General features: G+C 34.6%; 1 protein-coding gene across 9 annotated transcripts in view; it reads left to right on the top strand.

The window, feature by feature from the left end:
• The window catches only part of MBNL3 (muscleblind like splicing regulator 3), a 110,128-nt gene extending 95,840 nt beyond the window's left edge, over positions 1 to 14,288 (top strand). For 4 of the 9 annotated variants that reach the window (XM_012764758.3, XM_075999414.1, XM_075999413.1 and 1 more), the window contains exons 6-9: positions 1,039 to 1,074; positions 3,401 to 3,495; positions 4,719 to 4,792; positions 6,572 to 6,662. In XM_012764758.3, the coding sequence (XP_012620212.1) occupies positions 1,039 to 1,074; positions 3,401 to 3,495; positions 4,719 to 4,775 (188 nt within the window). In that variant the 3' untranslated portion in view covers positions 4,776 to 4,792; positions 6,572 to 6,662. Of the gene's footprint in view, positions 1 to 1,038; positions 1,075 to 3,400; positions 3,496 to 4,718; positions 4,793 to 6,571 lie in introns of all 9 variants that reach the window. The other 5 variants (XM_075999415.1, XM_012764752.3, XM_075999416.1 and 2 more) reach the window with 3 other exon arrangements.
• The last annotated feature ends 991 nt before the right edge of the window (positions 14,289 to 15,279 follow it).

Below are 15,279 nucleotides of genomic sequence, written 5' to 3'. Positions count from 1 at the left end.
TGAAGCCATGCAAAAACCAGTCTTTGGTTACTAACCACAATAGTTCTTCATGACAATCATTTAAATAACATGGTTTTTATGCACTTACATAATAGTTTCTGAAAGGAAAATGGAATTCTTTAGCACTTTTTATGTCACTTATAATAAGTGATTATTGATATCTAATAATTTAGAATTTTTCCCTAAACCTAAGAAAAAACTAATGTCCACAGAGTAAAAGAGAAAACCAGTATGAGGTGAGTTGTGGTGACTTTATTTCTGGCATTTTTTTCTTTAAAAATTGTGGTAAATTTACCCAAATATTAGATCATTCCACCTCAGTTGCTTCCAATTTATCTTGTATCTATGGAATGAATTTGGTAGCCCAAGAAATCTAGCCGAGGTGGTTGAAGGTAATAAAAGTTATGTTGTTCATTCTAGGTTTTCTTAATACTACAGTTATTCTTAGTTTAGAAGTTAGAACTTTCTTTTCCAGATTTGGCTAATATAAAATCTAGATTTGTAAGCAAGAATGCCAGAAAAATCCTCTCCCCCTTAATTAATAGCAAAATAAAAAGCTATCCAGCTATGAGCCCCCTCTTAATGGAAAGCTTATTTGTTTGTTCATAGTCAAGTCCTTGGTTACAATGAGGTAGAGGCAGCAGTGTTCATAGATTAATGCTTTCAATAGAAATATGGGCACAGATAACAGATCCTGGAGCGTATTTTGAAAAAAAATGTAATTAAAATCCTCCTTTTTATGATAAAAAGTATTTAGGCTATATCTGTCCAAAATATGTAATTTAAGTGATATAATTCCTTTAAAGAAAAATTAAAGATCTCTTTTGTACCTAAGAATCCAAGAATTATTTTGATTACTTGGGTTTGTGATCTTCAAGCTAATCTGTAATTGTAAGCATGGGAGATTACTGGATTTGCATGTGCTGATTAATTGATAAAAGAATATCTTTCTAGTTAAAATTTATTTCTATCAGTAAAGCTTTAATAATGAAATATCTCTTTTCTTTACTTTCCACGCTTTTTCTGCATGGTGTACAGGGCCAATACTGTGCATGGCACCCGCTTCAAGTATTGGTAGGTTTTGTATAAAAATTCTCAACTTTTTCTAATCTGAAAAATGTGTTTTTCTGTTGTGACTATGAAATAGATGAGTAACTGAAAGATGTGGCTAGACATTTTCTGAGTACTTAATTAAGGTCTAATATGGTGCTTTCTTTTTCATGTCTTTGTGGAATCAAAATAGTCCTACTTTTTCAAGTCCTAGTTGGTTGCCACTGTGGCCAAATACTGACCCTGTCATTTCTCTGTTTCTACCCTAAAAATAGCAACTGGAATATTTAAAAATGTTTCTTTACCTGGCCAGACTGGGCAGTTTTGTTCTTAGCTTTACATCAATTATTTAAAAATTAATAAAATACCTCAAATGTATAATTTGGAAAGTAAAATGAAACAATGCCTCCCCCCAAAAGTTATCCATACAGTGTAAACCACTCAATACTCACATGTTAACAAAGGATAAGTTACACAAAGCTAGAGCATTCTGTAGTGCTCCATTACGAATTCTGTAGTGTTCTAGGCTGAAGCACCAACTACACAGAAACTAGGCACAACAGAATCATTTCTTTGGGCGTTATGTGATTTTTAACAACCAGTTGCATGCAGATCTTTTAGTTAACTATCAACACAATCACTAACACTGAAGAGGATGAGAAAGGAAATGGAAGTTCACAGTTCCTATAGTCCTCATGGGAATCAGGAACAGACCAGGAGAAAATAACTCTGTTCAACGCAGTGAGGAATGATCCCACCCCATTATCTCATATCAATCCAGTTCTTCCCATCCTTTTTGAGAGTTTGCAACAGCTTGATCTCCATCCCATTAGTGGACCAGAGTAGATGCAGAGCCCAAAAGGCACTAGTAACAGGCTTCTTGAAATAAAACAAAAGATCAAAATGACAACCACATAGTAGCAGCATTCACTAACGTATCAATATTCGAACCCTGGCAGTGGAGGTGAGGCCTCTGTCATTGAGGGGTTGGTTGTCCCGTGTAGGAACTAACAACAGTTTCATTGATACTAACAGGAGCATTATATGCATATGATTAGAAGAACAGACTTCTGCAAGTTTGAAAAATGTGTCTCTGTCTTCACATTTTGTGATTGTTTTCTCAGGGATGTTCCTTTGTCATTTCACCTTCAGAGCTCTGCTTAGGAATACAGACTGCATGCTTTAGTGGTGCTGCTTCCTGTACAGTTGCCACAATCCCAAAGGGAAAACAAGAATGCTTTAGAATTGGCATGTAAGACAAGAAGGGATGGCTATAGGTAATGTGTAACTAGAGATGAATGGAAGAGATTACTACAGAGTTGCTGTTAATCACCATTTGGGGTACATTTTCAGTTTCTATGACATTGCGTATGTCAATTTTTCTCTCTCCAGCCATTCACTTTCTCTGTAGACTTTCAGAAAATCTGAATTCAATCAATGTAGACATGATAAATTATTATATATGCATGCTTTCCATTCACACATTGCCATTTACACATTAATTCCCCGGTTTGCTTTCCAAAATGAGCTAGAAATTAGAAAAGCATCCAAAAAGCTTTCAAAATGAGATAGAAACTAGAAAAGGCAAAGAGAAAACATCCTGAAAGAGATTTTGCAGCTGCTCGCCATTGTAGCTATAATATTTGCTTTGAAGACAAGATTTACTATGAAGTACTCCATGTCTTTGTTTGATACATAGCCAAAGTTTCGAAGAGCTTGCCAGAGTTGTACTTAAAAACCTGCACACATAGTTCACTGTATTCTTCATATCTGCTCCCCTACCACATACTCACAATCAAACTATCACTTTTGGCATGCAGAGCAGGTAAGTATACATATTACTGTCCCTTTGCACCTGCAAGTCTACTGACAGCACTCATGGCTGTAAATCAGTGAAGCCAAACACCAATTTATAATCCCCTAATCCCCTTATGAATGTGCAGTCCAGTTACTTGTCTGCTTAAATAGCTTCATATAGAAAGCCCTGGTAATATCAGATTTTTTTTTCTTATGTATTCATTAAAATTATAACCCCTTCCAAAAATTTGGCCTTTTGACTCAACTACAATGTGATTCTGCTCAAAAACTTACTAAATGTTGAGAATGTTCTGTTTTCCTTAATGGTAACTATAATTGGCTTTCCCCTTTCTCTTTTTTTAATTTTTCCCCCTTCCATGCTGTGTTGCTTTGCACTGATTGTGATTGCATGCCGCACCCTGATGTTTCCATCATGATGATGTCACATGGCTTGTTGCTGTGATACCTACCACGCCCCATTCCATCGTATATGTCATGGTTGCATAAATGCTCCACTGTCCTGTGTGTTGCTTCCATGGTTTCCTACTGAAAGTGCCCATGATGCACGGTGCTACACCTACCACTGTGTCTGCAGCAACAACACCTGCCACCAACGTTCCCTTCGCTGCAACAGCTACAGGCAATCAGGTTTGGCCATTTATTTTACCTGTTTAGACCTAGATAACTATAATGTGTTGGTAAGGCACAGTATATGCTTTTTGGATTGGCAAGAGACATTACTTCATATTCTTACATGTTTCTTAAGCAAGTGTCATATTTAGAAGTTTTTTACTGTTTATAATTATTTTCATTTTTTTATTTTTTATTGAGACAGGGTCTTGCTCTGTGGGCTGGGCCACAGTGCAGTGACATCATCATAGCTCATGGCAACCTCAAACTCCTGGGCTCAAGCGATCCCCCTGCCTCAGCCTCCCCAGTAGCCAGGGATATAGGCATGTCCTACCACACTTGGCTAATTTTTCTAGTTTTTGTAGAGACAGGGTTTCCCTCTTGCTCAGGCTGGTCTCAAACTCCTGGCCTCAAGCGGTCCTCTCAAAGTGCTAGGATCACAGACATGAGCCACTGTGCTCAGCCTTAGAAGTTTTATTTTTGTGTATATTCTAGAGTGATGAGATAGCAATAGAGCTTTGCTATTCCTCCTGAGAGTAATCAGCAGACTTTTACTCATTTTTAATTAGTTACTAGATGTTGATCTAGATATTCTATATCTGATAATTGCTATTGCACCAATCCTCAAATATATACTTAATATTTCTTAAATGCTTCTTCATTGGTCAAGAGAAGAATTTATTTTATTTTACTGCCATTTTTGGTTACTGTATTTAAGCTTTAGCAGTGCAATCATCACCTTTACTTTCAGATCCACTGCAAGATATTACATTTCATTTCTTTCCAAGGCACAGATATACTTATCAATTTCTCAGTGATTACATTAGAAATTCCTTCTCATATGGACCCTAGGTATGCTTGTATTATTTTGATTTTCCAGGCAGAATTTCCAAAGCAAATTATAAATTTGGGGGGAGCAGATACATATAATAATTATTGTATAATGTTATGGCCATTTTGCCTTATTAAAGCAGTAACCATGCTTACAGACTGTAAGTTCTACTGCTGTCTAAATTACAAGTATGATACCCATGAAGCATACAGAGAAATTAATTCACTGAAGGAACAAACCACTTTCTCAGCTTTGCTTTCCAAAATTAACTATTAGTGAAAATAGTTAATATGTCTAAAATTTTCTGTGAAATTGATTATGGTTATTGATTACCATGTCCAAGCAGTGAACGAAATAAACAGACTTCTCTCAAGAAACGATTTTAATCAAATCTTTTTTACTACTATAGATACCCCAATTATCAGTAGATGAACTGAATAGCAGCATGTTTGTTTCACAGATGTAGAAGTTACCAGTAGAACAGTAAGTTTCTTTAAGTATTAATATAAATAATATTTATAGGCTATATATTTTTATTTACACAATTACATTTGCTAAAAGCTTCAGTAAATATTTTCATTTTTCATTAATAGATATTGCTTGTAACTTAGAGCTTGATTTACACATTCTAAATTTTCCAAATTGAAATGTGAGAGCACATATGCAAATTTTTAGTATGGAAATGACAGCTGGTACTGTATTTTCCCAATGAGCTTACAAATTCTGAAATGTTTTCCTATCATTAAAGGAGTATGATTTGTTAGCCAAAGGCACAGATCACTTCTCAATTTTAATTCTTTAACATTTTTATAGCTTCATTATTTTATTGAAGTTAAAACAATAATTTTGTCAGGATTTTGACTGAAATCATCATCTTAAAGACAGTAAGCAATATGCTTCTCCTATGACATGGTAGAAAGTAGTGCTTTTATAGTCTGCTGCATTGTGTTGCTTCCCATGTAAATCAAGGTTGCTCCAGCTGTCTGAGTGACATAATTTAGTACTCATTATTTTCATTTGAATCATGTTTTCTTTTTTTAAAAAAAATTTGTTGTTGTTGTTGTTGGATTCCCCCCACCCACCCACCCTTGATCTCCTCTTTGCCTGGTCCAGAGTTCATAGTGACACACATTTAATTTGCTCAGTTGTTCACTTGCAATGTATGACTTTTGAAGCCACTTAAGACTCCTAGGTATCTTAATTAATTCTAGGGACTTATTAAAATAGTGTACCAACACTGAATAAGTATACCTTAGTCATTGAAAGTTTGAAGTTCTCACACCTGGAGTGTATCATTTGGTTGAAGGAGGTAGCAGTTCTGTCCCCTGGTGGACTAGTTGTCAAGATCCCAGCTAGCCCTTCTTTCCTGCGAAGGACACACAGGCCCAGAGCACTAACTGTTGTAGACAAAGCTGATAGGACTGTACATTAAATAAATAGGTCCCTTTAGTCATAAGGAATGTTTTAAAAAGACACCTTTGAGTACATGGGAAAGCTGAAGAGGCTATAAATTGAAGTAATTTTCAGGGGTGTCATTTGGAATAGTGGCAACTTGGGAATAGCACCAAACATGAGAATGTAGGTTTTACCAACACTTGCCTAGTTCTAATGGGCTGCTTCACATCAAGGTAAACAAAAGTCTTCAAATATAATTAACTTTCCAACAGAACATTTTTGGGAAGACTGATTCATTTTTGCTTGGTTCCATTAGAAAATGCGTATTTGGCAGAACATAATCACTTCCATATGTAATAGGTGTTGAAAATTTCTCCAAAGCTCAAAAATGTAATTTTGTGCAATACTGTATACCTAGGTTTTACACTTAGTGCTACTTCTGCATGGCTATAAAACATTCAGATGAAAAGTTTAAAGTTTATTTAATATTTGCATATGTTAAAATGTTTGGTATCAAACACATTTTCTCAATACATGCCAGTTGGAGGAGGTGGACAAATGGGTGGATGTTCAGCAAAAAGTTTTGGCATTGAATAGACGATGCCGTCAACAATGGAGTGCATCTCTGTTAATTTAGGGCAGTTCTCTACATTAGCACTCAATGGGACCTATAGACTATCATAGCTATACAACTCTTTAGTGATCATTCAAACAGCCCTATTTTCACAGAGGTACAATCTGCAACTCAGAGTGGGAGATGTCTTGGCATAGTTCACCCACAGAACTGGAACAAGAACCACCGTCTCCTGATTCCTAGTTAAATAACCCTTTAATATTTCTCACTCTTTCTTTTGTTTTCCATTTCAGTTGAAGTTCTGAACAGCAGAATTATGGAGTATCGGAATCTCTCCGTGAGAACCTCTGTATGGCCTTTCTATATATATTCTCGTATGTCCTCTTCTACCAACACAACAATAAGTGTGGTGCAGTCCATATATTAAGCAAAGCAAAGATACTAGCCAACAGATTCAGATAAAAAATAAAGCATTAAAAATCAATGGAGATGTTAAAAGAAAACACAAATAGAAAACTAATAACTACCATTCATCTTATTTGAATTATCAAGTAGAACATGACCATAAAATTGTGTAACTTGTTACATTACTCTTTGTGATTTTCCAGTAACCATGCTAAGTGAATTTCCACAGTGAACTGTTGGCTTTCTATACATTCTTGGTGGTTAAATATTTATCTGTTTTTGAAGTGTTACCTTACTATTTTGTTTACATAATAGTCTATTGGGTTCATTTAGAATGTAACACATATATTCAGTACTATTTTTCCTGTTATCGTATTGTGTTGTGTTGTGTTAGGTTTTCACATACTGTAGTGTTTTACTGTATATGTATGGTGTTTGATTTCAACTAAAACATTATTAGTGGGGAACAAAAGTATATGTGCTTGAGAAACATGACAGTTTCATGTTAATATGCTCTCTCTCTTTCTCTTTAGAATATTTCTGTAGGTTTCTTGGGGTAGACACTTAAAAGGCCTCACTTTTGAGTATGCAGAAAACCTGTTCATAAACATGCATGTGTATAATTTGTACCTGCAGATCTGATGTTGCATAATACAATCAAATTACTAGATTTTTTTGTGAGAGAGAAATAATTGCCTGCACAAAGGAAGGAACTTCTTAAAACATTACCCCCTAATTCAGTCCTCTTAAATAGTTTGGAAAACAAGAACTTACTTTTGATTGAATTCCTTGGCATTTAATTTCAAATTATGTAAAGTGCCCATTACATTTTTTTGTGGCTCAAGAATCCTATCTCCTATGTTGAGTGTCTAAAACTGAGCCATTTGTCATCTTCAGCTGAGAAACTGGTATTGGGGGCTTAAAGGTATGCTAATTACACATTATAAATCAAACAGAGAGATGGGGGTGTGGAGATAGTTCATACATACTGGAGGAAAGTGTGTAAAACCATTGCAATGTAACCTTTTACACAAATGCCATTTTCCAAATGCAAACGGCTCATGCTCTCTAGACTATTTTTGAATAATAAATAAGATGCAATCTAGCAAAAGTCAGTCAGGGTTAAAGAGAATTGGTTCCAAATGAGGCATTTCCTCCCCAAATGGACAATCTTCTCTGTTAATCATAGAGGGAGTCTGAGTACAGGTTTGGAGAAATGGCAGGGACAGGGGACAGGAAGGGGCTTAAAATTATTCTTTGATTTATTCAAAAGAACTAGGAAAGATAACTGCAGTTATCTTTAGTTTCAGTTCAACTGAGTTTCCAGTTTTGTTGAACACTTCAGAGGAGAAACAAGCTCCCATGATATATGGCAAATGTTTCCTGCTCAAACTTTAACATCAGAGTCTCTCACATGATAACCAAGCCTCTCTTTTTATTTGGATTCATTTGCCTTTATATGTGTTTGAAAATTATAATAAAGAGGGGTTTGTTTTTGCACCCTTTGGATGAAACAGAGTGGCTATACTCCACGGAGTTGAGCTGAATTCGCATTACTAATACTTATGAAATAATTTTACAACCAAGTAAAATAGTAATTAATTGACCTCCTCCACCCTAGTCAGTCAGGTATTAACATTGCTATTATACAATGATGGAAACATATATTTTACATCAACTTAGATAGATTTAATATTTTCTAGTAAATACACCTTCCCCTACTGGAAAGTATAAAACCATCAAATTTGATATATATATATATATATTAAAGGGTTGTTTTGCTCCTTTGTGAAAATGACAAGCAAAGAGAAAATCCGACTTAGGATACCTTAAGCCGGCTATTAGTGTTTGAATCACAGAACAATGGAGTTGGCAAAAACCTTTTCTCACTTGATGAAACTGAGACCTAGGGTATGTCACTTGCCCAAGGCCACCTAGCCATTGTGGGACCCGAAATATCTACTGACTCCCATTGTTCTTCCTTTTCACATTGTTTGTGCTTAAGAACATTTGAGACACTATCCCAAAACAGGTTTGGCTCAGCATATAAGAGAGCAAATTTAGCTCTCCGGTAGTTGATATACTATTGATCTTAATTATCAATCTAAATCCTGATCAACAGTGATATCGAAACAGTCTTGCTTATATTGGGTCACTGTTGTCTGTTAATAGTGTTGCCTAGAGTTAGAGATCAAGAATTGTCCTTTTACCTGTGGACTCTTTGAACCACTTAATTTCTGTTTCCTGAAATCTTATTGCCATAGAAGAAAGTAGACTATGCCTTTTTGAAATTCCTTGTGTATGGAACTCAGTTTTGTATTATCTGTGCCAGAGCCTCTCCAGAAGGGCAGATCTGATTACTTAAATCCAGGAAGGATGCACTTGAGCTACTCTGGATGTATTCATTAAAGGAGAGGAGACAGGAATGTGTTTTTTTGTGCAAAATGAACTTTTGTGTAGTTTGACATTTTGATGCAACGTACTATCTTGTGTAACTTTTGGCAAAGATGTACTTAGAAAATAAACCTGGAGTACAGCTGTTTTCATGTTGCTTTAAGCACTGGAAGACATTAATAATGACTTATTTTTTAGAAAGTGGTTCAGTGAGGGATATTCAGGGTAGTTGTATTTTTGGTGCCACAATTTTCTATATTGTTGGCATTTTAAAAGTTGCTTTGTAAGTGAATTTAAAGAAAGAAAGCTGAAAGCCCTAAAGTTTTGATCAAATTCAACAGTTTTGAGAAAAATGCAAGTTTAAGATAGCACTCATTAACATAGTTGTGCAATGACTTATTGAAATTCTCTTTATTGGAGAAAAGAAAAGAAGATAAGTCATGAGACTATAAATTTCAGTTTAAAAAGACAAGTCACAAAACTAATCAGTGACTCTAAACAAAAATTTACTGGATGAACTGTATATATAAAATTCTAACCACTTGTGATTCTTAGTTAACATTTTATAAGCTTTGTATTTTACAAGGGCCTCTATTTTCATTTATCCAAAATCATTACTTTTGTCCATTTCTCTCAGCCTTTTGCAAAAATATGCAAGAGTGCTGAAACTTAGATAAAACGGGTCATGTATACAGAGAAAATAATCTAAAAGCTATCTCTTAAGAGGGTTTTAGTAGTGTCAATTTTTCAACAAAAGAACTATGTGACCATAACATAAGTATATTTTAAAGAGGGAGTAACATTAAATTAATATAAATGGATTCATAAAATTGCTATTTAAATGCAGTATTTACTTTTGCAATTGGAGCATGATTCCACAACCAGCTGTTGCATTTCATTTCACTTTTCGAGATTAGAGTCTTTAATTTGTAGTTAATTGTGATGTGGAAAACCATCTTCTCCCTACTCCATCAATCTTCTCCATCCGTTTTTGAACATGCTAAAGCACTTTGATCTTGCCAGAAGTGTTGTCCTATACCACTAAGCTGTGTTCACTAATGGAAGGCCTCAGCTCACCTGCTCTCCAATTTGGGAAAAAGGAAAGCAAGTAGCTCCTCCCTGCCATAAGCAGGAACCAAATGAAATTAATCTTTACAACTTGAATTCATTTTAAATGGCATAGTGGTATCTGGATAAGGACCAACATTTACATTCCATTTTATTAAATAAGAGAGAAGGCTCATGTGCTACTTGAGATGTTAGTTGGCTCTTTTCCCCCCTCTTTGGAGAGTGTAGATGAGGATGTTCTTAGGTAAAATACAGTGACAAGTTTTCTGGGTTCTTTTAGCCTCTAGGGAAGGCTGTGACACACTAAATGATTAGAAACTGGAGTCCTCGTTCTTTTTCTCCCTCATACATTTCACACACATTTAAATAGAAATAGATAAAATTTATGAGGGAAATCTAATTTCCCAATTCTGATGAATAGATTTAGTAAGATAGTGGCCTAATTGTACCAGTGCCTGTCAAAGGCAATATAATAAACAACATGTAAAGAGAGTATAACAACTTTTTTGCAAATTTAGTTGGTAGCCTAATTAAACTGTAAATATAGTTACAAATATAGGTTCTGAGCACCAACTCGCTAATTGGTGCACATTTTCATTTTACTTATTGTTAGTTTTTAAGATTTTTATTTTATTACTTTTATATCTCTAAGTAACTAATGGATTTAATTTTGAAGGAGAGTTAGAGAAAGTTTAAGTTTTTACTACATGTATTCAGCACACCTCTAGATAGGTTCTAAACTGACACTGAAGCATGGCAAGATAAAGATTATAGTCCAAAACTATTCTTTACAGTTCACAGTTTAAGAACAAATTTACGTTTATATACAAATAATAATTGTTAACTAATGATATTTAGTCGTTGCTTTGGCAACAAAACTACAACATGGCTACCTTTAGACTTTCTTAATGTGAAAATTTTACTTGTAAACTTTACTTGGTTTGTGACAGTATGATCATATAGAAGATACAGCTCAAAACTCAAAACATATATGGTTGAATTTTTTTTAATATGAAAGTCCCATATATGAAAGCTGAATTTGTATCCTTTTGTGACTTTTTGGTCTAAAAGTTTACAACACATGGATTCCAGAATCAGGCTTTATTTGTTTATAGAATTTGTCGTGTGGATAGGGTTATTCCACAGTATTTAGACTTCAAAACACAGTCATTCCATTTATATTACCTGATCTTTTTTCATAACTTTATTCAAAATTACCCTATTCAAGCGGCTTAGCTGTAGCTACAAAAATTCTGTTTCTGGAATTACATACATAAATATATCTACATGAGGATTAAAGCATGGCTAAAGCATAGTTTGAAATTAATTCATATTTGTAAAACCATAGTAAAAGTACTGTGGAATGACCCCTTAACAGTGTTTAAGAGACATATGCTGCAGTTAACTGATCGCCTCAGTTAGGGTGCGAATGTGTGAGACACACCTTTTTTGCACTTATGTACATAGTCCATGAGAGCAATCCTTGGAGCTTTTTTTTAAATGTAAGAAGTCTGTGATAATAGTGGAAAAGTTAGTAAGAGAGAGTTATTTCTAAGACTTTGAGAAGGAGGGTGTTTTTGCTATAAGGCTTACCTAAAGCATGATGTTGCTTTGCTGTTGTGGAGGCTTTCTAGTTTGCTACAGCTCACCAAACAAGAAGACTAGTAACAGGTAACAGGTCAACTTCAGCTAACAGCACTGAACAAGAGTGTGAAGTACTTAGTCTTTTAGCAAGACCACTAGCAAAGATTGTTTGCTTTTTAAATCAACCCTAAACATGTGTGTGTGCATGCATACACACACACACACACACACACACACACACACACACAAACAAACACCAGGCAGGTTTCTGGCAGATGTTTTCTTTTCTCAATGGTTGCAAGCAGTGAAATATCCTGTAAATTACAAGATAAATACTCTCAGTATGATTGAATCAGATTTCATGTTTCCCAAAAAATTATCAACTGCTATATACATTAGTTGACATGTATATCAATTAATATGTATTTAAGTGACAACCAAATTGTTAACATTGATCACTATTCATCCTTCAAGATCCAGTAACCAAAGCCAAATTAGCAACCATTGAAAGATTTCATTTAACAGTTAAGTGTGGCCAGCATAAGTCAATTCCTTCCCTTTAACAAAGGAAAAAAATGCTCCTGGCACAACTTTATGAATGGCTTTATTTACATTATACCTGTTCAGTGGAAGCTGTTTTTTGACCTACCTTTACCAGATTACAAAGTACTTCACTGTGCCACTTCAGCCTCCCACTGTTTTGTTTTAACTAAACAGAAGAGAACCAGCCAAAATTTTACATAACATAGGAGCTGGAAGAGAATGTTTCAATGGACCATCTCTGCCAATTTTAGCTCCCTTACCACCTACAGATAGCCATTTAACTTTCTTGTTGCCCCAGGCAATAGGCCTAGAAAAGGTGGCTTAGAAAGGTTAAGTATCTGATCACCAGCAGGTACTTTGAGTCCTTCACATTTTGGGGCATGTAGTTCTTGCCTTAGAGAAGGAGCCCAACCTGGGGTTGGGAAAGCTGGTACTGGCATTGCTACCCATTTTGATAGCTCTCACTTACGGAGAAAGAAAAATAAGCCAAAGCCAGAAAGCAATCTAAGCCTTACAGTTGTCCAATAGCTCAGGGCCATTTGGCTAGATTTTTTTTTCGCCTCAGCCCATAATTGCTTAGAGTCAGCCATACAACAAACAGCCTGACAATCTGACCAACATTTCCATTGATACCGAATGTAAGAATTCATTCATTCTGTAGTTAGGAACTCCAACTTCAGCCTTACCACCAATGTAATTTCCCAATTTAACCCATGTTCTTGTTTTGACATTTCCTTGTGAATCTATAAGTCACCAGGAATATATTTTCATAAAGTCAACAGAGATAAGAAATTTTAAGTCAGGAAAAAATCGTCTGTAAAATAGTGGGAATGACCCTAGCTACATCACAAAAGAATTCAATGAATTCATGGCCTGGTGTGCATGCTGACAGTCACTGGATCACACTCTTTGGAGCTTAAACACAGTGGCTGTGTTTAAATGAGTAAAACAAATTAGGGAATGAAGTTTAACAGATGTGTATAGCTGAGGCCAAAAAATAACCTCTATTATTAAGCCCAAGAAAGGGTTTAGTTTGTGACTGATTCATATAGTTTTTAGCCCCTCCACTTGTTCTTATCTATAAGAGAATCACTCATTAATACTCAAAAACTAGATTATTCCAGAGAAATTTTGTCTTTAAATAGAACCCATCCTCGATTATGGTATACCTAAAAGAAAAATTATGCATCACTATTAAATAAGTCACAGCTCTTTGCAGATATTATAAAAATCCTCGCTAGTCATTTTCTACATCATATTACTTTTTTAAAAATACCTCTGTAATAAGACCTAAAAGTAACCTAACCATTAAGCAGTCCTTTTTTCCTCCCAAACATACATTCTAAAGATTTATCTGTCATGGCATGGTTCCAAAGCTTTATTTCTGTATATAGATGCTATTTGTTAGTGATGGAAACAAATTATTTTGTTGCTATGTCTTTTCTGTCTAGCAGTTGAGAGAATGATATGACCATCATATCATTGGATTCTGGGAATGCCTGTTTCAAAATAAGTTTTCTGTTTTAGTTTATTATTATTATTTCTGTTTAATTACAAGATGAGCCATTGTTCCCATGCTCCCAAATTATAATCATTTAAATTAAAATTTTTTTGAGAAAAAGATTCTCCTAAATATACTCTTTTTTAAGGGCTAATTTTATGCATTCATATAACAACAATTTGGAATAATGTGAAATATAGAAGCACATATTTTGGGTGGAAACATGGCAATTTAAATTACTTTATAGTTAAGAAAATTATTGTCCTTGTGTAGCAATTATAGCTTTAAATAATGACCAGAATATTTCATGAATATAAACTCTTCCCCATAATATTGTCCCTCCAAAATTCAATAGCTCATTCCCTCAACTGCAGATGTTTTGATTTTTTTTTGTTTTTTTCAAGTTATAGTGCTGTAGTGCTTGTTTGTATTTAAAAGTATGCATTATGCAACTCATTTTAGCATGCTATATCCATGTTTATTTTTTGTTCTTTTAATAAAATGCATTAAATTTCTTGGTTATGTCTTTTTTTATGAATCCAAATTCACACATTAGGAGTTCACTTAAAAGCTATTCATGTTCTAGTATATTAATCCTAACATTTAGTAATTCTAATATAAAATTTAAATTTGTGATTTGGCTTAATATATTTCATACATAGAGTAAATTTATTTCCAAATATACCTTCAGTATTTTGAATTTTGTAGATAATACATCCATTGTGTTAGATGTATTACTCCTATAACATTGAAGTTACTAACATAAGAAAGACACTTGTATTTTTGTAAAAGAAAACTAAGAATTTTTAAATAATGCTTACTGGTTTCTACTGTGCTTCAGAAACCCTAAGGCATATTCTAAGATACATTATTAGAAGTTTATATTTCCCAGTTATTTGTTTCTATCCTGCATCCTCAGTGTAACATATGAAAACCAGTGTTCATTTCACCCTTTTCAAGATGGGCATTAATGGTTTCCTAACAATGAGATGCATGAATTTTTCCATTAAAATGTTTTCTTTTTCTTAAAAATTGGTTATTTTCAACAAATGGCACAGAAATAAAAAGGATAACCATTTTTATTCAAGAAAGCAAATGTAACTTGGTAATACTTTATTCTGTCAGATTTCAAAATCCTTCAAAAATATTAATCTGGAACTTCTCTGCATTAACCACCATTCTGGAGTTGGGCTGATAGAAAACTGAGGTGAAGAAAGTTTGGATCAGAGGCTGTGGCAGAATAAAGTATTACTGACATGTCTCTAACGTTAAGGGGGCCAGGGAAGAGGCTGGTCCTTATTCAGTGTCAGCTGTCTGATACAGCCAAACTTACCCCTTGTGCCCTGTTTTACTATTTCCAAGGTGGTTCCCACCATGGCTTTTCTTGTTAAGCCAACTTTGAGCCTTTTGATGCGTTGCACATGTTTATGTGAGTCTGATGATACCAGCACTAAAACCAGTTCAGTATACAGACATTTATAAGAGGTCTTTGGCCTCTTCAGAATT

Source organism: Microcebus murinus, chromosome X, assembly GCF_040939455.1.
Source record: "Microcebus murinus isolate Inina chromosome X, M.murinus_Inina_mat1.0, whole genome shotgun sequence".
NCBI classification, from domain to species: Eukaryota; Metazoa; Chordata; class Mammalia; order Primates; family Cheirogaleidae; genus Microcebus; species Microcebus murinus.
The sequence above is the reverse complement of the archived record's forward strand: the minus strand, read 5'-3'. Positions and strand labels throughout refer to the sequence as shown.